Here is a 27,136-nt window from a genome sequence, read left to right as displayed (position 1 = left end):
CCTTAGAGTGTTAAATTATTTTTTTTTCGGGGTTGTAGTAGGATTCCAGGGGCAGATAGGGGTGGGTGTCCAAACACTGATACTGCCACCTGTGGTTATAGCCTCCCAGCAAACACATGACGTTAAAATAACGTCAGATTACCGTTAGATTTTGGTCACGACGTCGGCGACCAAAATACGACGTAAATCTGACGTCCAAAAACCGATGTCTATTAGACCTTTCTTTTTGACGACGTACTAACCATACATGTGACAAATGAAATGGGCCAAATCTGGATTTTCAGCTGGATTTTGAGGCTCAAAACTGGATTTTTTTATTGACTTGAATTTCAACGCGTGTTTGGCACATTTGGTTCAAAGAACCTAGATCTATATTACCTCAAAATCATTAAATGATTTATACCTTTTATGATTTTTTTTGTTGATCAATATTATAAATAAGTGTAGTCATACAGCTATTTCTTTAAACAGTCACATTTTCACATTTCATTATTTTCAGTTTGAATAATTATATCTGTCTTTTCAGTCATACAATAATAATTGGCTAATAATTTAAAAAACTATTTGAAAACATGCAAACAATTATTCATGATCATAAGACTCTGACAGTTAAATAACGTAAGTCGTAAGTAGAAGACTCAAAATAAATGCAAGAATCGTTCCGTTAATTAAATCCACATTTTTTGCCTCGATGAATGTGTAATTCCTAAACAAAACAAAAAAAATACCCACTCACTAAAAATAGGTTAATTAGACATGGTTTTGCCGCATCTCAAACAGGTTTTTGAATGATCCACTTTAAATGATTCTGCTCACCTTTAATCTTTATCAGTGCGGCACTAATCAAAGAAAATCAAAGGTTCAGCCGAATTCATACATGTAAATTTACAGGGTCGTTTTGATGACGTAGCGTGTAATACACACAAGAGGTCAATTGACTGACACACGACAGGTGTTAAGTTAAACATGTGAGATGGAACTGTTTATTACGTCACCTTGCTGTAAATTAGCAACTGAATATTTAATCCGCTATAATTTAGGATATGGACAGATAACAATCAATGCCCGGAGGCACGGTTTACATTTAAGATACAGGTGCTGTGTTTGATTTTTTTTTATGTTGATTTTTTTTAAATATCGGGAATTCAAGCTGTAATATCGGGAATCGGGATCAGTGTCGAAATATCGGGATTTTTTTAAATCCCGCCGGGATATCACATGTATGACTAACGTCAGGTTCTGGTCGGTTTCCTGACAGTAGGCAAAAAATTAACGAAAGGTAATCCTTATTCGCTGTTGTAATCATTTAAACTTTTTTTTAAATGTTATTTGGCTTACAAATTAAGTGTATATATATATACAAGTGCCTTTCGAAGACCACGTGCGCGGCGCTGCAACCTAATAAAAACATATAGGTGGCGCTGTATATAGGTTAATTACATGTGTTATTGTTATGAAATCTATTTATAGCCACAGATCTGTTAACGAGTTCCAATCATTTAGCGTTACAGTATTATCATTTGTGGTACATTATATGTATCAAAATCGCGAGTTTTTAATAGTTCTTTAATATTTAATCATAGTGACAGGAAAAGGAAAGAAAACATAATAATATTTAGAATCTACAGCCACGTGGATGGAAAATTCAAATTCGTAGGCGTTTCGTATGTCAGGAATCGGGATGCATTGATAAAGTGAATATTCCAGATTTTCTTGAACAAAAAGGTCAGTTCAATTTATGTAAATTTATTTCTACTTTGTATTTGAAAAATAAGTGCATGCATTCTTAGATTTAATTATCATTATTTGAACAGTTGAAGCAAAATGTCACACAAATTCGCGATAATGTTTGATAATAAATCATTTCAAATTTGGCATGTTTTAACTCTGCTTGTGAAGAGTTTATAATGTGCCTTTCAGTATAACCAAAGGGAATGCTTAGTTTTCATATTCTTGCTAAACTATGATGTTTTTGTCACTTAAAATCTGAGAATTGAGAATGAATTGATACAATTTCGAGCATTTCGGACCAAGACGTTTCGGTCCTAAATAACCCAAGACGTTTCGGTTTTAGACATTTCGGCATTTTCCCAAACAGTCCAATTTTTGATCAGAATAAATCTTACCTTAATGTGTTTTACACCAGATTTTAATATCATTCTAATGAATGAACGGGAAATAAATGAAAGAGCGAATTGATTGATTATGTAATATAGAATGAGACTTCATATAATCAATAGTAGGAAAAATGTAATCAAAACAACATAAACTTTTTAACAAAACGTAGTACATAAACATACATTTATTATCAACAATTTCTCAACACTCTTTAATTTGAAACTATGAAAAATTTAAGACTTGCGTAACTGTTCTAATATACATAAGTTAGAATATAATTTTCTTTTCAGGTAGTTCAAGCGTTTGACATGCTCTCAAAGGTCGGAGGGGCAGAAATACGTGATAATGTAAAAAGAAACATGAATCATGGGAAAGTAAGATTTTGTAAATTCTATTACATACTATAATCCATACAAAACTGGAGTCTTAAAGCGTTTTTTTTTTTCATTTTCAGTATTTATGTTTACTTTTAATTTTTGTTAAACCTCACTTCTGAAAAGCTAGCAAAATTGTTCATTAATTTAAGATAACTTTCAAAATTTCATAAGGGCAGATAACAATGAAAAATTTTTACTTGTAATTTTTCCAATTTTCATAAATGTCTTTTTTTTTCAGTGAAAATGATATCACAAATGCCATTGGACATTAACATGTTACTTCCTCCGGACAGACGAGGGGTGGTGAGAGAAAGTCATCTATCTAAAGGCATCACACCTCCAAATTCGTGCTAATTCTCGTGGATATTTAAAAGTACATTTGTGTATAACTTTGTGAAGTAACTAAAAGGAATAATTTATACGTTAGTGACAATTATCAAAAGGAGGTCAAGATATGAAAAATACCGCTAAATGTTTTAGTAATGCTGTAGAAATATAGTTAAAATACTGAATATCTGTCATTAATGAAAAGAAAATTATAATATTTTCATTATTTTGTTTGATAAGACAAACTTTGATAGAAATACACATACATTGTTTTGTTCATTAATATTTGTATATGATTTCTTAGTTTTATTTATGTCATTGTTTTTGTAATACTTTTTGTTTTGTTATTAACTTATTTTATGTTTTATTTGGTTTAGTTTATGAAAAGTATTTAGCCTCGCAGAATTAACTAAAACTTAAATTGCAACTTTTATCTTAAATAAAAAAAACCATAAAAACATATTTTTACTTTTAGTTTTTGGTTATACATTTCATTGGAGTGAAAGTTACTTAAAAGAATGAGTTACATTACATTTGATCAAATCAGGATTGGCCAGAAAATATTTATAGCATTGTAAACAAGGAGGATTAGGGAAATGATCAGATTAAGGTCAGAAAATGGTCAGGTTTAGGGCAGAAAAAGGTTAAGATCTAGGTCGGAAAATGGTCAGATTGAGGTCGGAAAATGGTCAGAAACTGGTTAGAAAACGGTCAGATTTTGGTCGAAAAATGGTTAGATTTTGGTCAGAAATAGTTAGATAATGGTTAGATCCTGACGTCAATCTGATGTCAGATTATTACGTCAAAAAAACTTTCAAATCCGACCGTTTTTCCGACCGTCATCCGACGTCAGAACCTGACTTAAATCTGACGTCAGTTTGACGTTTTGTGTTTGCTGGGCTGGTACAGTAGCCCCAGGCCAAAATTCCTGTGTCAGTACAGTATTTCATGATTTATTTAAGGTGATTCCGCTTTGTCAGCCATATTTGTTTTCACTAAAGTCTGTCCAAAGTGAAAGTAGGCCAAAATTCATATAACAACAAAGCTCTTATTGTAAAATGATGAACCATTTGAAAGTACACTTCCAGGTTTATATTTTAAGGACAATTATAAACAAAAATAAAAATGATAACAATAAGAATATTTACCTTGAATGTGCCACATTTCTGAAGACCAAAAACATTTTGTTGCAAAGTTTTATACACATTTCATGAATGGCAAAATCCTTTTTAAAGTCTGTTTTAGTGCCTACAAAAGCTATTTTTTGCAGCAAACACAAAAATCTTTCAAAACTTAACTCCAAATAAATCTGTATCTCATGTCCTTCTAAGCACATGGCCTCCATTATTTTTTGTAAAAAAGTAGTGCAAGAAAACAATCATCATTTATAGCCTTATGAATTACAATTAAAATAAAATCACAATCAAACTTTAAAATCTAACCTTTTTTGTGTGTAACAGTGAAGTGTGTCTGTTTGTCATGTACACAAGTCATAGGTAAATGATGTTTATTTTCATGGTACTACTTTTTTACCCATGTCATGGTGGCCATGTTTTTTCAAGGTCAGATAAACTACTTTCCTAAGATTTATGTTTTTTAAAGTTTTTTGTATTTTATGCAAAAAATAGCTTTTGTAGGCACTAAAACAGACTTTAAAAAGGATTTTGCCATTCATGAAATGTGCAATAAACTTTGCAACAGAATGTTTTTGGTCTTCAGAAATTTAGCCCATTCAAGGTAAATTTTCTGATTGTTTTCATTTTTATTTTTAATTTAAATAGTCTTTAAAACATAGAACTGGAAGTGTACTTGCAAATGGCTCATCATATAACAATGTTAGCTTTGTTGTTATTGGCGACGCCGGTGAGCGGCGTCGTCTTATATGGAATGCTTTTTATTTTTGCCTATGGAAGGAGCTGTTATTATTAGCAGTTAATTTCATGTTGTGTTAATTATATTTATTTTGATTCGTAAAAATCAAGTAAACAAATATGTTGTTATATTTGTATTTAATAACTTTATATAAAAAGCATGTGCATTGTGATATAATTTTCACGAAATTGCAGGCTCTGATTAACAGCTTGTCCCTTTGTTTTATTGACAATACTAAAACCCGGATTTCGAATATCGTTGTGGTCTACATTGATGCTCATTCATTTATATATTTTTAAAACTTTCCTACAAGAAGAAAGTTCACCTGCAAATGAGTATTAGGATAGGTAATGGACTGTTGTAAACGATTATCCTATTGATTTTATCCATATTACGTTTATCTGTTGATCAGAATGGTTGTTTTTTACAAAGTGTACCAGTATCCGGATGTTGACAGCTATCCGATTTTCTGCAATTACTGCTGTCACATGGCCATCTACTTTTTTATGAATTCTTTACCATTAATTTGCATGGCATAATTAAAATGAGCCTGCAACATTTCTTAATTTTGATGTTTAGGGTGTTCTTTTGGGTTTCATGTTTTCTTTATTTCAAGGGGAAGTAACTCATGTTTACTAAATTATTTGTTCTTTTCCGTCTATCTTAGGTATTACTTACAATTTTTGTTTTATAAAATTTACCAGTTGTAAGGTCATCAAAAGCATAGAGGCCCTGATGAGTGAATATTGATATATATATATACTTTTACTGGCTTTATATACCCAATATATTTCATATTTATTTAATAGAAACTTGGAATTATTAATGTTATGTGCATACATTTATATCTTAGTATATTGGTATGATGAGACTTATAATATTTCTGAATTTAAAGAGTTGCAGTTATGTCATTATTATTAAAGGGATGAGACTTTCATTTAAAGTTATAAATGATAATACATGTATTGATTGAAAATGTCCTGAAACTTGGATCAAGCAATATAATTGATAAAGCCTCAAAAAATCATGTTCTGAATAGTTATTCTAATTTTTTTCTAACATGTGCATAGTTTGAAAAGGACAGCTTCTGACTTATCTATTTGTAATGGAGGGACACCGGTCTCAACCTCCAGGTCTCCTGAGCCAACCCGACAACAGACTTTACATTAGATAGTAGATTGTTACTAGTCCTTGAATAAATTTGTACACTAAATTTTATAGTGGGTGATTTGTGCCACATGAAAACCAACAAAGTACAAAAAGTAACCGGCGCCAGATGAAAACATGAAAATAAAATCTACCACAAAGTGGTTCGTTTGTTGCATTTTCATGTTTTCGCCCCGGTGCCCTTGATGTAAAATACAAATCAGCCTTCATAACATTTCTTATCATAGATATTGTACATGAGCACAGTTATATTCACTTTCAAATTGACCTGTTATAAATAATGGCACATTCAATAACTGTCTTAGCCCTTTTTAGTAAAAATAATTATACAATAATAATTATATAAATTGTTATTTTAATTATATAAAGACTATGAGTATGTAAGGTTTTTTTTCTTATTTATTAATTAAGAATTAATTATCTGTTAATTTAAAAATCTATATATCTGTCACGGTTTATAACTGTTCACTATTTAGGGGAGAAAATGTGTAAGCGGCCAGATAGCTCAATCGCTACAGCCGCGGTACATTATTCTGTGGGTCACAGGTTTGAGTTCTGGTCAAGCTGAAAGTTTTTCTAATCCTGTTACTGCAAATAACCATTAGTTTAATTTACTATGCTCTGTAAACATCAGAAATTCAAGTACATGAATCAATATAGTGGGGAAAAAGGTTTAGGTTTAGAACTGTTTCATTAATAAATAGAAAATGTGTAGCCGGCCGGATAGCTCAGTTGGTCTTCTGAAAGTCATGGGTTCGAGTCATGGTCAGGCAGTTTTAGTCAGGGTTTAGAAGTGGTTTTTCAACTGACACATGTTTGATTCATTTAATAGATTGCATTTAATTTGAAATGGACAAAGGCAGTATTGTGTGATACTTTTAAATCTACAAAAAGCATTTGGTACAGTTGATCACACTATACTGCACATGAAGAAGTTCTTTTTTCTTCTTCTTCATGGAACTTCAAGCATCTGCAGTATGTAATGACATTCTTGCATGGTTCAAGTCTTATCTCTGATAGCAGCTGGTGAATGTGGCTGGTACTCGTTCTCTCTGAATATCTATGGTGTCCCCCTGATGTTCATTTTAGGTCCTCTTTTATGTCTAATATATGTCAATGACATGTCTGCAACCCTAAGCAATAAGCTTTTATTTATATGCACAGGCACAAGTATCAGACCTGGGAAGAAAAAATATTACCAGATTGATAAAAAAAACCTGTGTTCATCTTAAAAGTGTCACAAACCAAAAAAAAAAATGTAAATGATGACCCCCTTTAAAAATATACTTAAAGTTAATAGTATATTTTTAAAAGGGGGTCATTATTTACATATTTTTTTTGGTTTTTGACACTTTTAAGATGAACACAGATTTTTTATTAATCTGGTCATATTTTTTCTTCCCAGGTGTGATACTTGTGCCTGTGATGATGACTCAGGTATCCTTGTATCTGGTAAAGTAAATCTTAAGATTGGTTTATTGACTATAAATTGTCTTTGCATCTTGGCAAGACAGAGTCTATTCTTTTTGGTTTAAGTTTCAACATAAACTGGGCCAAGCCTCCAGGTCACATGAAATGGTACTGCTATAAAGTACACATCTTTTGTTAAGTATTTAGGTGCAAACCTGGATCAAATTCTTTTGGCGTCGCCCTTTGATGCTTTGCATCAATGCTTTTCTTGTATGAATTTTGGCCTACTTTCACTTTGGACAGACTTTGTGAAAACAAACATGGCTGACAAAGCGGAATCACCTTAAAATGACTGGGTAACAGCGGCATATTAAGATGACTGCGTGTCACGAAAAGAACTTAAATAGAAAAAAGACGCACCCCTTTTCGTTGTCAGAAAATCTTTTTTGTTGCCTATATTGAGCCATAATTTGTTGGTTTTGCTGGTCCAGACGTGGTGGTGTCTTGTCAAATTGTGACAGTCCGGTTGTAAATAAGGTGGTTTTCTATTGGTTATCTTTACAAAGGGTAACCAATGAAAGTTTTTGTCTTGTTTTCTTCTAAGTATTCGGAAATGTTCGTGTTTTATGGTCTCGTGTTAGTAAACGAGATTTAACGAGACTTTCAAATTTATGCATTTAGCAGCCATGTTATGAGAAAACAAAGCCAATTTCCTTGAAAATATATAACGTTTTTCTTAGTTTCTAAAGAATAGTTAAGGTCCTGCTGTTGCTATGAGCGCGGAGACTGGAGACACGAAAGGTAAAAAATTGCTTATAGTTTATTTAGTTGTATAATTGTTATGATTAGATGAATTGAAATTATCCATCGTGTTCAAATTCAATGAACGATCAATTTGATGATGATGTGATGGTTTTGCAAATGTTAATGACGTAGGTTGTGTATGATTTTAGCTGACAACATTGACACATGCTTTTCCACATACCTGTCAATGGTAAAGGGACAAGTCAACCTTATACATGTAAATAACTCGGCAATGGGTCGCCCTGTTAAAAACCTATTAGGATATAGATTGTTTAGTTAATAAACTCTTTCATGCGTAAATTAATGTACAATTATTCACAGTTATGATTACCAACAGATAGAAAGTCAGCGGCGTATTACTAATATGAAATTAGGCAAAGCCTATGAACTGGGAAGTGGGTTAAAAAAGGAATCCGGGTCAGCTCGGCCCTAAAACATACTCGGCCCCCCGAGTCAGCTCGGCCCTTTTCCAACTCGGCACGGGTCAACTCGGCCCACTTTTTAATTATTAATATTTAGGTTTGAGTTATCACTTTTTATTGTTATTATTGTAATTATTTATAAAACACGGATTGACAGTTTCAGAACTAGCAGCAGACAAGCTTTTCTTATCAGTAGAATTGCGAGTAAAGATAACCGCGATTGCCTATTTCACTGTATTTCTGACTCGTGGTAGGTTTAACCGTAAATTTAATTACCTTCAGTGTCAAACAATGTGTTGTAATATATACTGAGAGGAAGCTAAGATCGCCAGCTTTTAATTGGTGTAACAAATTTTAAAATCGGACATTTAATCGCCCCAAACTAGCGATTTAAACACGGCTAAATTTGCATTCTTTTGCAAGCGAAGGGAAACAAGTCTTGATTTTTCACTCAATGTACCTCGGTTATTTTCATAGTTCGACAGAGAGAGTTTATAAATATAAGACAAATAAATAACATTTTCTTTCTATTTCTTTATTTCGGCAGAAGTACAATGTATAATTATACAATTTAATAAGATATTTCTTATTATTCATTTACCTTAACAAAATGCAAAGCAAAGTTAATACGTTATATATATTTTTGTTAAGTGGGCTGAGTTGACCTGTGCCGAGTTGACCCGTGCCGAGTTGGTATAGGGTCGAGTTGACTCTTTTCCTTAAAAAAGGTAGTTGATTTTCCACCTTTGACTTCCCGGTATAAATGTTTGAAATTATGTTTGTTTAGAACTAGAAGACATACCAAGATGAGATGTTTTCTGATTGGAAGTGGCTAGCGGTACAGGCCAGTTGCGGTGAAGTCAAAGACAGGGTCCCAGGCTTTGGCTTCCTATAATGAAAAATCTCAACTTTTTTGCTAAAAAATAATTGTTGAGGTGTTCTGAGTGAAAACGGAAGCTATGCATGAAATACCAAGTGACAACTTTAGAATGGAAAATTTTAAATAAAAAATAAATGATTATTTTAACCAACTTCCCTTTCATAGGCTTTGCCTAATTTCATAATAATCAATACCACGAATGAAAACAAACATGGCAGAAGCGTTCCATATATGATGAAGATTAACTGTATTAAAGTCAAAAAGATTGTCAGATGCGCAACTTGGAGCACATTGACTCCATTAAAATGCGTGGGCTGCAAAAAATAGACGCAATCGTGCGGCCTAGATGCAACACTGATGAAAATATTTAACTATAAAAGTAATGATATAAAATATATAAAAGTTATAGCAGTAATCATTACCAGTAATGATCTACTCACTCTGTATAATCCTTTGTTTAAATAAATATTAAAAAACCTAGTACTAGGGAAGGTGTATTGTATATACCACTATTACATAAAGACATTAATTATAAAGAAATATTATTAAATGATTTTTAATGGTCATTATTATAAACTCAGCATTGATTTAAAGCAAAAAAAACAACAACAAAAAACTGATAAACACTTACCCTCTGCATATAAATAACTATATAATTGTAATGTATGAAGGAAAAAAATAGCATATTTTTGGAAGGCTTTTTGGAAGGCTTTAATGAAATAAAGTCATTCAATCATCAAAAAATAATTGGGAAATAATTCATTTAAGCTTTCAATATATGAAACAAATAATAAAGTTGATGAAAGAGTATTGAATTGTTAAAGAACTTACACCTTCAAATCAAACCAAACAGAATTTATACCATTTTGTTTGCAAAAAAAAAAGGAAAATGCTAAAAAAAACTGAGATATTTCGAACACTTGCATAAGCCTATCTTCTAAAATTACAAATTAAGACATTAATAATAGTAATGACTCTTAGACGCTTTACAAAAAATTAAAACAGCAACAGTTGTTATTTGGCAGATAATCAGGTAAATCAGCTCCTTTGTCAACTTGAAACATCACCATTTTTGCGCCTCTACAAGTGATGATGCTCCAAAATGTATCCATTTTTACTCTTGTTTTGTTGAGAAACAAGATTTTGCAATCTTAAAAAAAAATTCAAATATATTGCAAAAATTTAATGTGGAATATTACTGTAAATGTTCTCAACATCTCATACCAGCTAAATTTGAAATCTTGCTGTGAACTGTGATAACTGAAAATTAACAATATCTTGTAATATACCTCCTGCAAGGACCAAATATTGACTTGTTTCTTAAATGCGTATATAGACAGCCGAGTGATCTTGGGCCATTATGACTATCATGTGGTATGAATTTCCTTATTATTTTGTGGTTAATTGATGCAATGTTATACTAATATTATTAACATTTTATTTACAACTATGTTATTATCTTGTTAGGAGAAGGAGTAGAGAATGTTTTGGATGATATTCTTGATGGTAACCCCGGAGATGATGATCTCAACACAGAAGATAATGTTGAAGATAACCCTTCTGCAACAACGACCAGTAAGTCTTATGATATAACAGTACACAAAATGTATTAAGGTGAATCCTTTTTAGAGAAGTGGTTAATTTAGGATTGGCTAAGTTTGTTTATCTTGTCTATCTTATCATTGGTAAATATGTGTATATAAAACGGAAAACTGTTTTTCAAAATGTTTGAGATGATCAATAAATAGTTTGAAGAAATATTTTTTACTGTAAGATTAAAATAAGAAATGGAGAAAATTGCATTAAAAGTACTGTATTTTTTTTTCAGAGAAAAAAATTGTAAAGAAAAAGGTTGCAGTGAAAACATCAAAAGCAAAAGGGAAAGTATCAGCAACTACTAAAAAAGCTGCGGCAGTCAAAGCTGCTGCTAAAAAGGCTGAATCAGTGAAGGCTGATGATTCTATTTCTGAGGAGAAGCCAGAAGAAACAACACCAAAGAAAGTCGTAAAGAAAACACCAACAAAAAGAGCAGTAACCAAAAGTAATCAGATTTAAGACATAACAAGATTTACTCAGATTTATGATGATAAAGTTTTTTTTTTCTATGCTCCTACTTAATATATGGAGAGCATAATACAATGTGGTGGTCCATCTATGACGTCCTGTTGACCTTGTCTGATTAATTTCTTTAAGGTTATTCTGGAAAAAGCCATAGTTATGTAACTTGGTAGGGACATTGGCCATGGCTAGTAGGTGAACCAAACCCTATTGATTTTAAGGTCTTTAGGTCAAAAGTCAAAGTGACTCTCAGGTTATTAGTTGTGGTCACTTCCTCTGATATTGAATAGTCAATGAATTCATTTTGGTCAAATCTGTAGGTCAGATTTTGATATAATAAAAGTGAAATGACCTGGTGTTGGTGACCTAGTACTAATATTGTTAAATTAACTACTTTGATTTGTGAAGAAAAGAAAAGAACTTAACCATGGCCCTTAGGGGACTGAGGTTGTGTTTCCCTTTATGAAAAAAACCTTTTTTCAGTTTTAGAGCAATTATGGCCATGATGTCTCCCCTGTGTTATCACTAATTTTCAATGCGATATTTGTTTCCTCTATCTATGACAACTTTGGCCAAATTGAAATTTGAATTTTGAAATTTATGTCCCAATTGTGAGAAATATTTGGTATTACAAAATAATCAAAACTAATTTTAATGTCTTTCTTTAATGCATTTTTTCTTGTGATATTATTATAATGAAACAGTAACAACAAATTTAATTAATAAAGTCAGTTTTAAAAGGAGGTGTTTTAATTGTATAAAGTAGTACATGTGTAATACTTAAGATTATTCCAAAGTGATTCAAGTTTCAGTTTCAAGTCTGATACACACAGTTTCAAGTCTGTGGCACAAAACATTTAGTTTTAAGCAAATGTGAACAAATGTTATATTGCATGTTTCAGCTGGAAAAGTCTCTGCTGAGAAGAAAGCAAGAAAGACTGTTGTGGCTGATGTAATAGAGGAAGCTTCAGAGGTTGATGACGATTTTAAAGATGATGATGATAAAAATAACACAGATCCTGGTATGTTGGATATAGCATAATTACTAAAATCTCAGTGAAAAAATCTTTAAATAAAATGTAAACATGGGATATTTACTTTTTTAATGCTTTTAAATAAGAAGCAGTTAAATGTACATGTTTAGTAGTTAGATGTAAAAAAATATTTATTTTTTTTTTTAGATTTTTAATAACTTTTTTTAAACAATGCTTTATAATATGTCTAAGATTTTTTATACGTATATATAGATGTTATTGTAAATGGTAGTAAAGTGCTTTTTATTATACTTGTAGCACTTTAAAACAGCTATGTTTGAAAGATGTGAAACATAAGCTGTGACTTTGCTTTAATACCTTCCAACTTGAAAATTTCCCTGGAGAATTAATGGTGTTGCATGTGCTTGAAGTTCTGTATTTTTCTCTGAGTTGCTATGTTGTTAAAATGCTTTCAAATGGTTTACAGAAGGACATTTGATTGTTGTAGATATATTTTATATTTAATTACAAGTTCATGAATCATTCAAAGGTTTTGAAAATGACACCTTTTTATATATTTAGTATTATTTTGTATTTATTGATTTTGTTCATATCATGATGAATTAAAATAGAATTTTTGTGTCGCCTTGAAAAAGGCGACATATAGGGGTTACTTTTGTCGGCGGCGTCGTTGTCGTCGTCGGTGTCGGCGTCGGCGTCCCCTTAAGCTTGTCCGGAGCATAAGTCAGTCATTATAAGTTGGATTGACTTCAAACTTGGTATGCATGCTTCTTATAATGACCCGAAGTGCAGTGCATAAGAACCAGTACTCTGCACTTCCTATTTTTTGAGTTATTGCCCTTTGTTAAATTTCATACTGCATTTTTGTCCGGGCCATTACTCCTAAAGAATAAAAGCTATGGACTTGAAACTTCATAGGATGATAGTTCTCATTAAGAAGAAGTGCAGTGCACAAGAACTGGTACTCTGCATTTCTTATTTTATGAGTTATTGCCCTTTGTTAATTTTCATACCTTATTTTTGTCCGGACCATTTCTCCTAAAGTATAAAAGCTATGGACTTGAAACTTCATAGGATGATAGATCTCATTAAGAAGAAGTGCAGTGCACAAGAACTGGTACTCTGCATTTCTTATTTTTTGAGTTATTGCCCTTTGTTAATTTTCATACTTTATTTTTGTCCGGGCCATTTCTCCTAAAGTAAAAAAGCTATGGACTTTAAACTTCATAGGATGATAGGTCTCATTAAGAAGAAGTGCAGTGCACAAGAACTGGTACTCTGCATTTCTTATTTTTTGAGTTATTGCCCTTTGTTAATTTTCATACTTTATTTTTGTCCGGGCCATTTCTCCTAAAGTATAAAAGCTATGGACTTGAAACTTCATAAGATGATATATCTCATTAAGAAGGAGTGCAGTGCACAAGAACAGGTACTCTGCAATTCTTATTTTTTATGCCCCCGCCATATAATGGCAGGGGCATATAGTGTTACCCTGTTCCGTCATTCCGTCTTTCCGTCCTTCCGTCATCATCAGTTTCCGTTCATTATCTTAATAACCCTTGCACATATTGAACTCAAATTTGACATATGGATATGTCATGAGAAAATACAGGTCAAGTTCGAAATTGGTCATGGTTCAATGATTTTTGGCAGAGTTATGCCCCTTTTACATTGAAAATAATATGAAATTTTCAGTTTCCGTTCATTATCTCCCAAACGGTTCAAAACATTCAATTCAAAATTGACATATGGATATGTCATGAGAAAATACAGGTCAAGTTCGAAATTGGTCATGGTTCGATGATTTTTGGCAGAGTTATGCCCCTTTCACTTTGAAAATAATATGAAATTTTCAGTTTCCGTTCATTATCTCCCCAATCGTACAACACATTTAGCTCAAACTTGACATATCGATACGTCAAAGGAATGCGCAGGTCAAGTTCAAATTTGGTCATGGTTCGATGATTTTTGGCAGAGTTATGCCCCTTTTACTTTGAAAATAATATGAAATTTTCAGTTTCTGTTTATTATCTCCCCAACAGTATTAAACATTCAACTCAAATTTGACATATTGATACGTCAAAGGAATGCGCAGGTCAATTTCAAATTTGGTCATGGTTCGATGATTTTTTGACAGAGTTATGCCCCTTTCACTTTAAAAATAATATGAAATTTTCAGTTTTCGTTTATTATCTCCCAACAATATTACACATTCAACTCAAATTTGACATATGGATATGTTTTTGGAATGCGCAGACCAAGTTCGAATCTGGTCATGGTTCAATGATTTTTGGCAGAGTAATGCCCCTTTCACTTTGAAAATGATATGAAATTTACAGTTTCTGTTCATTATCAACCCAACAGTGTTACATATTCAACTCAAAATTGACATATGGATATGTCAAAGGAATGCGCAGGTCAAGTTGGAATTTGGTCATGGTTCGATGATTTTTTGGCAGAGTTATGTCCCTTTCACTTTGAAAATAATATAGATACATCTTAGGAATAAGCAGTTTAAGTTTGAATTTGGTCGTGGTTCAATGATTTTAGACAAACTTATCTTTCCTGAATGTTGGAAAAATTTTGAACTTTCAGTTTCAGCACTCATACTTTTGTGGAAATGTAATAGCCATTATGTTGGCTACAAATATGCAATATGCTATTTTTAAAAGGTTAAGACTGAATAATTTCAGTGCCTTGAACATTGTATAAAAATGGTTAAGACTGAATAATTTCAGTGCCTTGAACATTGTATAAAAATGGTTTGTGTTAACATTGAAAAGTTTTAAGGGCTTTGAACTTAGAATGAAAAAAATAATTTGTGCAAACAAATTTGGAACTAAATATTATAACATTTGAAATTTTGGCTGCATGCGGGGGCATCCGTGGCATGATGACACATTTCTAGTTTGAGTTATTGTCCTTTGTTTATTTTCATACTTTATTTTTGTCCAGGCCATTTCTCAATAATTATAAAAGCTTTAGATATGAAATTTAATAGGATGATAGATCTTATTGATAAGAAGTGCAGTGCACAGAAACTGCTGCTCTGCATTTCTTATTTTTTGAGTTATTGCCCTTTGTTGATTTTCAAATTTCATTTTTGTCCTGGCCATTTCTCCTTTACTACATTGTTCACAAGGCGACACATCCGACTCGCGGAGTTCTAGTATTATTTACATAGTTACCAAATTATTTTAAACCAGTGGTAATTTTGCTTTTAAATGTTTTTGAATTCTTTTGTTGAATTTCTAAAAGTTCAAACACATTTCTCCTGACCTTACTTTGTATTTGGAGAAAAGGATAACATAAATGTATGTTATTAAAATTAATAGGGAACTGGGTAATTTATAAAAGAACATCCCACTTATATATTGAATTTATAGAGAAATAATAAAACAAAAGCAATGATATTCATATGAAATGCTATAGCAGAAAGTTATAATCTGGTTTATTTGGAGCTATGTGACTGTCATTTCCACAGAGACAGAGCTCCTGGATTTGGTCAAGACTTCTAAAGAATCGATGAAAGATACAGATATTGTTGATATTCTACAAGATTACGAATTGGAAAAGACATCCATAGGTACTAATTGAATCAAGATAGTTGTGAATCTAAATTCCTTATTTATTTATATGCTTTCTTTTATTTTTGATGATAATTTGCCAGTTGCTGTGCATGGTAGTGAATGTAGTGCTTGTGATTTATTTTACTGGTAAAATGTTGTGATTAGTAAGAAACCTTTCAACAGACCAAAGACAGCTAAATTTTTTTAATGATAAGAAATGGTGTCATTTTCCTGATAACCTTTGATCAGATATAAATAACGGATGGTTTAATTAGGTATGTAAATGTCAAAGTAAGTAAACCATTTGAAAGTTGATTGCCACTTCTTTACTTCATCAAGCTCAATTTCTCCAAAAAAAAAAAGAAGTTTTAATATTACAGCTGAGCACGAGTTATCATTAAACAATAGTGAAGTAAATGATAGTAACTTACATGAAACATCAGAGGAGATCCTGAATCCTGAGGTGATGGAGAATGACTTTGACACTCGTAGTGAGACCAGTGAACAGCATAGTCAGGATGTTCTGTCTGGTGGTGGATCAGAAATGGGTATATATCAATATGAGCTGCGTCTTGACAAAACCAACGTTATGCGTTTGCGACCAGCATGGATCCAGACCAGCCTGCGCGTCTGCGCAGTCTGATCAGGATCCATACTTTTCGCTTACCAACTCTATTACAAGTAGATAAACTGATAGCAAAGAGCATGGATCCTGATCAGACTTTGCGGATGTGCAGACTGGTCTGGATCCATGCTGGAAGCAAACGCACTATGTTGGTTTCTTCGTGACGCGGCTGAAATATTTCAACAGAACCATTCAGAAACATTTCATTCTTGTTGTGCTGAATAGAAATAAATGAATAATTGATATTACTTCAGTAGTAGGATGATCAGTACAAGAGTATTTATAAGATAATTAAACCATTGAACTTTACTGTTTTTAAAGCTGTTGAAAAAGAAAAATCTGTTGAAAGGTTTAAAGCTTCTTTTCTTTATTTTTTTTCTTGTTTACTTATAAATGAATTTTGGCATGTGTGAAAACTGCTTTGCAGTCAAATGCTGATTGTAGATAAGTTTGATTATATCTCTTATGTGAGCATGATGAGTATTTTGATCATGCCAGATTGCAACAATTTATGTTTATCTTCCTAGTTGATGAAAGAAAATGCTTGTTTCTCGTAATTTCACCTTCTTGACTCTTTACTTGCTTTAAACCGAAAGTGGTTAGCCTTTGCCACCAGTTAGGAGCAAGTTCAGCTTGCACACCTATATTTGATATTGATGTACATTAAACTCAAATTGACTGATGTAAAATCCAGTACTCGCATTCAACTGGTTAAGGCTTAAAGTAAAGAATGTATAAATCAAATGACATACTATTTAGTGCCTGAAACTATTGCTTGCAACACCTTGATATAACCGGTTAAACCTTAAAGTAAAGAATGTATAAATCAAATAATATGCTATTTAGTGCCTGAAACTATTGCTTGCATCACCTTGATATCTCCTTGATTCATTATCACATTGCTATAAGCATATAAATGTAAATGGCTATGATTTCATAACATCAGATTAAAAGATCTGTTTATTTTATGTTAAATATTTACTTAAATTCAAGTTGAACAAAATGATAAGTATGAGATCATGAGTATCAATCTATTAATTGTAAATATTTGTATTGTATTGTAGAGTCTGATGGTGAAGGTGGGGATGAAGAGGGAAATCCTCGCAAGAGGAAATCATCTGATGGGCGGGCAATCTCACCTATAGAGTGGGATAAAAGTGAGGAAGAGGAGGAGGATGAAGATGATGATGAGAAGTCTGGTGATGAAGGCAGTGATAAAGGAAGTAAAAAATCTGGTGATGATGAGGAAAAGGGTGAGTTTGATACATCAGTTATACATAGCCTGGTGTTGAGTAGAGCCTGGTATTGAGTAGAAGGTGATAAAGAAATTGGGAGGGTAAGGTATAAGTGCTGTTTAGGATAGTAGATAATGGTGAAGCTAGAAGTTCTTACAGTAATCTGAGAAGAAAGTTCAGATTTTGAAATAAATGTAATACAACTGTAGCAAGATAAATTCTGAAACAAAGTGTAAAATAAAAGGTCCATTGTGAAGTAGAATTTTTTTTTCTCAAAAGCTTTTTATTGTTTGTACACTTTTAGTTTCAGAAAGTTACCCATTTGCCAATTTATTGATCTGTCTTCATCTTATGTTGAATTTTGGCAATTAATTACAATAATAAAATATTTTGTATTTAAGTCAAAATATTACTTTTATGACAATTAATTCACATGTAGCACTACTTTCCTAAGGTAACAAGTGACTTATATGCCATAAACCATTGTTTGAGTAAAATGGGAATGTATTTGTTTCATTTCAGCTCGAAAGAAGAAGTTGAAATACTTCTTTAAGAATGCAAGGTACTACCTTGTGAAAAGTAACAATCATGAAAATGTTGCATTAGCTAAAGCAAAATGTGTATGGTCCACTCCTCCACAGAATGAAGCAAGGCTCAACCAGGCATACAGGGTAATCTTTAATATCTGATATGTGCAGGCTGTATAAAACTACTGAAAAATATGCTTTTATCAGGAAGCTTGTCTGTCATATTTTATTTCATGCATATAATAGCCATAGGATTTCCAAAAATTCTTGTTGTTTAAAAATATTGTCATGCTTTGGTAATTACAAAATATTTGTACCCTCTTTGTAACTTCAAGATACTATTTTTATTTGTGACAAGAATTGGAAGATGTTAAGATTGTAAGTCATTATTACTTTCAATTTTTTTTATTTATAGGAATGTGATAATGTAATTCTTGTATTTTCTGTGAAAGAAAGTGGTAAATTTCAAGGTATGTGCTTTTGATAATACTTAATAATAATTTTACATTTCTGAATCATGCCATAATATTTAGATTGCTTAGTTGGACACTTTCCACACAGATCAGCAAGCAATTTGTTTCTGAAATTTACATAGTGGTAAAAGTGGCATACAACCTGTACATGTTAATCCAAATGAGACCAACTTTGCTTTTGCTTTTCTAAGCAAACTAGATGAATGGTTACTATTTAGAAAAATGTTCCCTGTCTATTCTGTTACACCATGAAAGTGACTATATCTTGACTAGACCAAAATTTATATGTCAAAATGAGTCTTTTTACATCATTATACCCCCGCACCGCACAACAAAGTTGTAAGGGGGGTATACTGGAATCAGCTTGTCCGTCCGTCCGTCCGTCGGTTTTTTCTTGTCCGCCCAATAACTTAAGATTCCTTTGACCCTTAGTCTTCATATTTGGCATGGAGGTTAGTCATGATTAGTAGATGACCCCTATTGATTTTGAGGTCACTAGGTCAAAGGTCAAGGTCACAGGGGCCTTGACTTCAAAAAGCTTGTCCGCCCAATAACTTAAGATTCCTTTGACCTACAGTCGTCATATTTGGCATGGAGGTTAGTCATGATTAGTAGATGACCCCTATTGATTTTGAGGTCACTAGGTCAAAGGTCAAGGTCACAGGGGCCTTGACTTCAAAAAGCTTGTCCGCCCAATAACTTAAGATTCCTTTGACCCACAGTCTTCATATTTGGCATGGAGGCTAGTCATGATAAATGACCCCTATTGACTTTAAGGTCAAAGGTCAAGGTCATGGGGGCCTTGACTTCAAAAAGCTTGTCCGCCCAATAACTTAAGATTCCTTTGACCCACAGTCTTCATATTTGGCATGGAGGTTAGTCATGATTAGTAGATGACCTCTATTGATTTTGAGGTCACCAGGTCAAAGGTCAAGGTCACAGGGACTTTGACTTCAAAAAGTTTGTCTGCCCAATAACTTAAGATTCCTTTGACCCACAGTCTTCATATTTGGCATGGATGTTGATCATGATTAGTAGATGACCCCTTTTGATTTTGAGGTCACTGGATCAAAGGTCAAGGTCATAGGGACTTTGACTTCAAAAAGTTTGTCCACCCATTAACTTAAGATTCCTTTGACCCACAGTCTTCATATTTGGCATGGATGTTGATCATGACTATAAGGTGACCCCTATTGATTTTGAGGTCACTGGGTCAAAGGTCAATGTCACAGGGACCTTGACTAAAAAAAAGCTTTTCTTCTCAATTGCTAAAGAGTGTCCTGTCCGCAATGTATTGATTTTGACATTTTCACATTTGAAGCATGTAGAATACTAAACTTAGCAATGCACTGGCTTAGTAACCTCAGATTTGGCAGGGAGGTTGTCCTTGAGCTCTAAATGGCCACTGTTGATTCTGACAAAGTGGTATGCGGGGGTATTCACGCCATGATAGTGGCAGTTCTAGTTCCTTCAGCTTCGCTATTGAAAATGTATTATGATTTTATCGTAGAATCTTGATTGTTTAAAAATACATTAGCATGATACAATAACATAAAATGGACAGAGTTTGTAATGTTCAATTCTTTGTTAGTTAATATCCACTATAGCATAGATCTGTTTTATTTTTGTTTAATTTGTTACACCATTGTATTATGTCATGAAGTAATAAACAATAGGTAGCTACATGTCTATGAAAATGTTATCTCTAATATACATGAGTTATAAATCATTAGGTTGTGCACGATTAGCAGCACCTTCAACAAAAGATCATCCACCAATACGATGGGTACTACCTCCAGGTCTCAGTGCTAAGGCATTAAGTGGAGTCTTCAAACTAGATTGGATCAGCAGGTAAGTTTTTCATTAAATTAAATAAACAATCAATTCGAATCCATGTGCTGGATATTGGTAAACTATACTAGTACTTATACTAATGGTTAGTTTTTAGTATAGGTATGCAGTCAGTGTAGGACTATATAAGAAATGAGAACTTATTCTATAGCAAATGTAATATAAATTCATGTAGAAAAATGAAGTTTTGATGAACCAAAGCTGAGTAGACATATATTAATTAAAAAATATTATGATGGCATGTTTTCAATGTAAAAATTGTTTTTCTACATTTGTAAAAATGATAGAAAGAATGGTAGAAATTTGCCGGACACTTATGAATAGTATAATCTGTTTAATGTGTACTTTTATGTTTGTTTCTAGGCGTGAACTAGATTTCATGAAGACTACACATCTACATAATAATTGGAATGAAAACCGTCCAGTCAAAATTGGGAGAGATGGGCAGGTACTAAACAGAATTCAGCATAATTTGATAAAAGATGGATAAGTATTTAGATATCATGACATTGGAAGAAAAATGTTGGCAATAGACATCCTGTTATTTATCACACTTAAAACATATTGTACAAAAACACTTCTTAAATGTTAAGATAAGTAAATTATTATCATTATTCAAGAAATGTAATAATGATAAAACTGTTTAATTGTATTTATTGTTTGGGGTTGATGTTTGGGTATTCTTTAGAAAGAATTTAGTGTAGTACAACCATGTATGTTTTCTGTTGTCAGGAGATCGAACCAAGATGTGGTGAAGCTCTTTGCAAGTTGTTTCCCACTGATGATAATGTGGATTTGAACGATATAGTGCGCGAAGCTAAACGAACAAGTGCTAGGCGAGGAGATTTTAATTCCAGAACAAATCGAGGGAGAGATTCTTTCAGAGGTCGCGGGGATTTTAGGTTAGAACTATTCCTTTTTGGACTGTATATAAAACATATGCAGCAAAGGAAATTGATCAGTGTGAAAAATATGTGTTGTAGTTGAGAAAAAAAATCTAAAAAAAAAAAAAAGAGAACCTTTATTAAGTAGGTTCTGAAAATAGAAAAATTCAGGTGATAAATGATAAAATGGGGTCAGAAATTCAAGGGGTTTAAATGTATACATTAAATAAATGGTAAGTAAATTTCTTTTATAGGGCATGATCTTTGACAAATCATCATTTTATGTGGGTTTGTCTAATTAAATTTTATTTCCTTTTTGGGATATTTCAGGAAAATATCCTCACCACGATTAAAGGGGTAAAACGCGCCTTAGCATACCAGAATAATCTTTAATAAAGACGAGAGTATAAAGATTAATAAGAACTTTTAGCATAATCAAGCCTCGTGTCAAAGTAGGAAGTGTAAAATAACGGACTAATTTGGACTTAAAATTAGTAAATTATTAGTAAATACGGACTTGCGTAGATATATAAATATCGGAAAATGAATAAAGGCAGGCAGTGAAGTATGCATGCAGTTCTCAAAAGACTTTCTATTAAAGTGAAATGAAATTAGTTGATAAAATATATCGAGCTTAATAAATAACCACATAGAATAATTCCGTAAATAAAAAGGACATTTTCAGGTAGATAGAAGATCGTGTGCGAAATTGACTTAATCCTTTATTTAGTTTTTCCCCCGAGAAGATTCCATGCAATGGACAATCTATTGCAAGTGTTAGAAACTACAGCTGTTTTTATTTCTACATTTCTACTTACGTCTGGACTAGTGTTTTGTTTTTATATATCTATGTGGACATTTAGTTTTTGTGTGGTTATTTGGAGAAGTAAACCACACATTCACATTGTTGAAATGTGACTGTGTGAACTTGCATTATGAACTGTGCATTGTGTTAGTTAGTCACATATATCTGTCCAGCACTTTTGGATATTTATTATATTGGTGACTTCTTTCGGAGCGCAGAGCCCTCCAAAATAACGCTGGGAGATTTATAAAACACACTACGGTAGGTTTGTATAACATGTTAACATTATTTTGGAAATGGTTTTGCTTAGTCACAGCTTCTTGAAGTTTGAAATTTATTTGTAATATAATATTTTCTTAGATAAAAAAAGATAAAAGATATTTGATTATCGGTTTTCTATACAAATATACATAGTGAAAAAACAAAACATTGGAAATGTTGATGTGATGATACAGAGTTCAAACTTCAAACAAAGCTTTTGACAATATACAGCAGTTACATCAACATTTAATGAAAAGTATATTGTAAATAAATTACATAGATTAAATGTATGATGTGTGATTTAATTATTTACATTCTTGTCAAATAAGTACTTTTTTCCCAAGAATTCACAAAAATTAATTTACAATTTGCTCTTTTCATAAATGTTGTAATCTGCAGATGGAAACTGCTTACCTTGGATATGTCATAAATAATATCAATATAAAGTCTTTGTAAGATAACTCGAGAACTAAGGCAGGAAATAATAAATAACAATCTTTATTATCTATTTTCTCAAAAATTTATTTTAAAAAGTTGCAACACTTCATTATTTATTTCCTGATTTAGTTATTTTTTACACAATCTCTTTAGTAATTAATAATCAAGGACATGGTATATGTAATTTGATATATTATTTCTATGTAATACATAAATGTTCAAATTGATTAATAAAGAGATTTGTAATAAGATATCTTCAGTATTTAAATGTGTTACTTGTTTAAAAGGTCTAAATATTTATTTGTTCTTTACTTATAGTTATACAGTCTATAACAAAGATTATTTATTAAATGTTAGTGTTTTTTAAGTTGTTTAGATCAGGCCAGTCAAACTTCAAATGCTATGTTTGTTTCTTGAAACTTTTATGTTGATACAGTTCAGTACATATTATATCAAAGACAGCAAATGGATGAAGTGGTCATTGCATTATTTCATTCTTACATAAATAGGAGGCAAAGAAATAGATATACTGAAGATATCTTGTATGTATATTACTTAACAAACTAAAGATGTCATTTTTGTGAGAAAATCTTCATTATAAATGTAAAGTATTAATTGCAAAATGTTGGCCAGTGAATTTTCAGTAATTAACTTGCAGAAATGATATCTAAATGAGGGACATTCTTAAAATAGCAAACCATATAGTTTAATTCCTTGCTTAAATTTAATCAACTACTTTTTGGATGAACATGTTTTGTAATTATGTAATGAAGCAAATTATTTGAATAAATATCCAACAAATGTTACCTGATGACCAACTTTCAGAAGGCGAAGACCAGACTTTAGAAGAGATTATGGTCCTCCACCAAAACGTAGTCGACAAGACTTCGGCAGGGATAGAGGTAATTTCTAATTGTGTTCTTATATTATTTCATACGTTTCAAACAGATGACATAGAAGATCAGTCTGTTTATATATAGGTTGGATTTTGTCAAAAATGTTTCCCCTGTCCAACCAACCAGTTTTGATAAAAGCAAGTGTTCAAAAAACATCATAGTCAAATGATTCCAAACTCCATAAATGTTTTAACCTGTATCATTCATCACCTAGACCTAGTAATGGAAATTTGCCTAATATTTTGTCAAAGTTCAGTCAGTGAAACCAATCCTAACCAGATCACACGGTCACTGCATACAGTAATTATACTGGTTTTGTACTGCTGTTTTATTGTGTAATATAGATAGTAATGATATTTATTAGTCCCCTACCGGTTTACCGGAGGGGACTTTAGGTTTACCCTCCGTCCGTCTGTCCGTCCGCACTCACAGGAGAGTAATTATGTGGCTAGAGGGACAATAGGTAACTGTTCTTTCTCTTTGATGTCATTCATTCCGTAATGCTTTTATGTGGTTATTTTCTTTTGTGTGGCTAAAAAGAACAATAGAGAGAACAATAGAGTAGCCACATAATTACTGTCCTGTGAGAACGTCCGTTCGTCCGTCCGTCCACAAAACTGGATCCCGCGATAACGCAAAAAGTACTGAAAATATTTTAATGAAACTTGATATATGGATAGATGGCAGTATGGAGATTATGCACGTCTTTTTCTTTTCTTCCTATGTTGAAAATTCTGGTTGCTATGGCAACAAATAGACTGAAAATATGGCAAATTTTACTCATAACCTGGATCCCGCGATAATGCAAAAAGTACTGAAAATATTTTTATGAAACTTGATATATGGATAGATGGCAGTATGGACATTATGCACGTCTTTTTCTTTTCTTCCTATGTTGAAAATTCTGGTTGCTATGGCAACAAATAGACTGAAAATATGGCAAATTTTACACATAACCTGGATCCAGTGATAACACAAAAAGTACTGAAAATATGTTTATGAAACTTGACATATGGGTAGATGGCAGTATGGAAATTATGCACATTGTTTTCTTATCTTCCTATGTTGAAAATTCTGGTTGCTATGGCAACAAATAGACTGAATTTCAAGATTTCTGATTCTAGTTTTTAAGTTTTTTCACCATGAGTTCTTTATTTCTTAAGGTATTTTCTTCAAACTTTAAATATAAGTTGCTTGTCATCAACCACATCATATGTGACAAGGTTTACAACTCTAGCACAAAATCTATCAGAATTACCTCCCTTGAACTTAAAATTTTCATGAAAAAAACATTGTTTTTTTTAATAACTTCTTTTTCTGAATGTATCTACTTCAAACTTCATATAAATGTTTCTTATTATCACTCAACATTTGTGAGTGTTCAATACTCTAGCAAGACTATTTCCAGAATTATGCCCCTTTTGAACTTAGACTTTTTTTTGAGAAATTGGTAATTTTTACTCCATTTTCATGATAGGATTTTAAAAATGTTATATTTTGATAACAGGGATGTTTAAAAAATAACTTTAGAGTGTCCTTCAGTCCGTCTGTCTGTACATAAGAATTGTTTCCTGTGATCACTTTTAAAGAACTTTTTCAACAAATTTACTTAAAATAGGAACCTAAGTGAATGGCCAATGGCCCTTCAGAATGTTGCTTGGGCTCTTACCGGTAGGGGACTTATGGATTGCTTGCAATACTATGATAATTGCTTGTTTTATTGGGATCTCCAGAAATTTATTGACTAAGTAACATTTTGCCCCTAAATTTTTTATTTCTAAACGTATATCTTATTAGTTTGATAGGTGTTCCAGTACAAGACCTTTTACATTGAATATTTGCATCAAAGCTATGACAGAGTTCTTATCTCTGAGTATTGTTAGTGATGCAGTCTGACCTGGTTCCGTTCAGTTTGTGGCTATATTTTGTATTTGATAATGAAATCTAACTAAATAACTATATGTGCAAATATGTGCAAATTCTGTCTGTCATTTATTCACAATCCGGCAAATAATATAACTGTTCTTGGATTCAGTCATGACGACATGTTTTCAAATTTAGTAGCTGATTCTTAATTGATAGTGTTGATACCATTGACTTTGTTACTCTATTAACAGTAACACGTAAGGGCATCTGAGGTCTTTCTCCACCAGTTGAGCTGCAATGTTGCCATATTACTTTTAACTTCAAACACAAATAAAACATTTTTTATGAAGGAACTTCTGCTCTTACCACTAACAGGTACTACTATATTAGCTGATGACCTATTTCCAAAATTTTCATTGTAACTCCTTTAATTGACAGAACCAAAGCCCAGGAAATGTTCATAAATATACATGTTTATTTATGGCTGTGTCCGGTCAACAATACTGTCATCCCTGGATGGATTTTAAAATGACTTAGCATAAATTTGTTGGGCATGATGACGATGTTTCATAAAAGAATATGGTCACCAGCTTAAAGATTAAGCTTAAAGATTAAGGTCTTGTGTATATCCAGTCCTGCTAAAAGTTGTGAATAGATGTTGTGTCCAATTCATTGGTTGCACGTAAGACTGTTTTTCTGTTTGTGTCTGGTCAACAATCCTGTTATTCAAAATGGCGGTTCGGTGTATGTGCATGTGTGCATCAGTCCGTCTGGATTATTTTTTTGTCCTGGGCGTAACTTTGTCAAAAGTGGGCAGAATTTCAAATATCTTGGCACAAATGTTTATAAAAATGAGACACTGTGTCATGCGCAAGAACCATGTGGCTAGGTCAAAGGTCAAGGTCATACTTTAAGGTCAAATGGAAAAAATGGTCTCGAACAGCTTGTCCGCTCCATAACTCTATCACTAACTGGTGAAATTTCAAATAACCTGGCACAAACATTCAACATCATGAAAAGATCTGTCCCCTGCAAGAACCATGTGGCTAGGTTGAAAGTCAAGGTCATTCTTTAAGGTCAAATGCAAAAAAAATGGTCTTAATCAGCTTGTGACGTCCGTACCAAAACTTAAATCATTAGCTCCTGGAATTTCAAATAACCTGGCACAAATGTTTAACATTAGATGGTGTGTTGTGCGCAAGAACCGAGTGGTGATGTTCAAAGGTCAAGGTTATACTAGCATCAAGATTATGCTTATCTGGGTCTATAACTCTGT

At 32.4% G+C, this 27,136-nt stretch overlaps 1 protein-coding gene and 1 long non-coding RNA gene across 6 annotated transcripts in view; both read left to right on the top strand.

Moving 5' to 3' along the window:
* Nucleotides 1-1,588: 1,588 nt before the first annotated feature.
* Nucleotides 1,589-3,016, top strand: LOC132738974 (uncharacterized). The gene is made up of 3 exons (XR_009626940.1): nt 1,589-1,725; nt 2,409-2,492; nt 2,734-3,016. It is a non-coding gene; the product is annotated as an uncharacterized LOC132738974 (long non-coding RNA).
* Nucleotides 3,017-7,914: 4,898 nt separating this feature from the next.
* Nucleotides 7,915-27,136, top strand: part of LOC132738979 (YTH domain-containing protein 1-like) — a 37,507-nt gene continuing 18,285 nt past the window's right edge. For 2 of the 5 annotated variants that reach the window (XM_060726614.1, XM_060726613.1), the window contains exons 1-13: nt 7,915-8,072; nt 10,845-10,952; nt 11,206-11,418; nt 12,338-12,457; nt 15,915-16,016; nt 16,380-16,547; nt 17,689-17,877; nt 18,382-18,530; nt 18,802-18,856; nt 20,593-20,710; nt 21,074-21,158; nt 21,443-21,612; nt 23,924-24,000. In XM_060726614.1, the coding sequence (XP_060582597.1) occupies nt 8,045-8,072; nt 10,845-10,952; nt 11,206-11,418; nt 12,338-12,457; nt 15,915-16,016; nt 16,380-16,547; nt 17,689-17,877; nt 18,382-18,530; nt 18,802-18,856; nt 20,593-20,710; nt 21,074-21,158; nt 21,443-21,612; nt 23,924-24,000 (1,582 nt within the window). In that variant the 5' untranslated portion in view covers nt 7,915-8,044. The remainder of the gene's footprint in view (nt 8,073-10,844; nt 10,953-11,205; nt 11,419-12,337; nt 12,458-15,914; nt 16,017-16,379; nt 16,548-17,688; nt 17,878-18,381; nt 18,531-18,801; nt 18,857-20,592; nt 20,711-21,073; nt 21,159-21,442; nt 21,613-23,923; nt 24,001-27,136) is intronic. The other 3 variants (XM_060726615.1, XM_060726616.1, XM_060726618.1) reach the window with 3 other exon arrangements.

Source organism: Ruditapes philippinarum, unplaced genomic scaffold (genome assembly GCF_026571515.1).
Source record: "Ruditapes philippinarum isolate M1 unplaced genomic scaffold, ASM2657151v2 ctg2655_1_1_1_1, whole genome shotgun sequence".
Lineage (NCBI taxonomy): Eukaryota > Metazoa > Mollusca > Bivalvia > Venerida > Veneridae > Ruditapes > Ruditapes philippinarum.
Note: the sequence above shows the minus strand (reverse complement) of the source record. Positions and strands in the feature narration are given on the sequence as shown.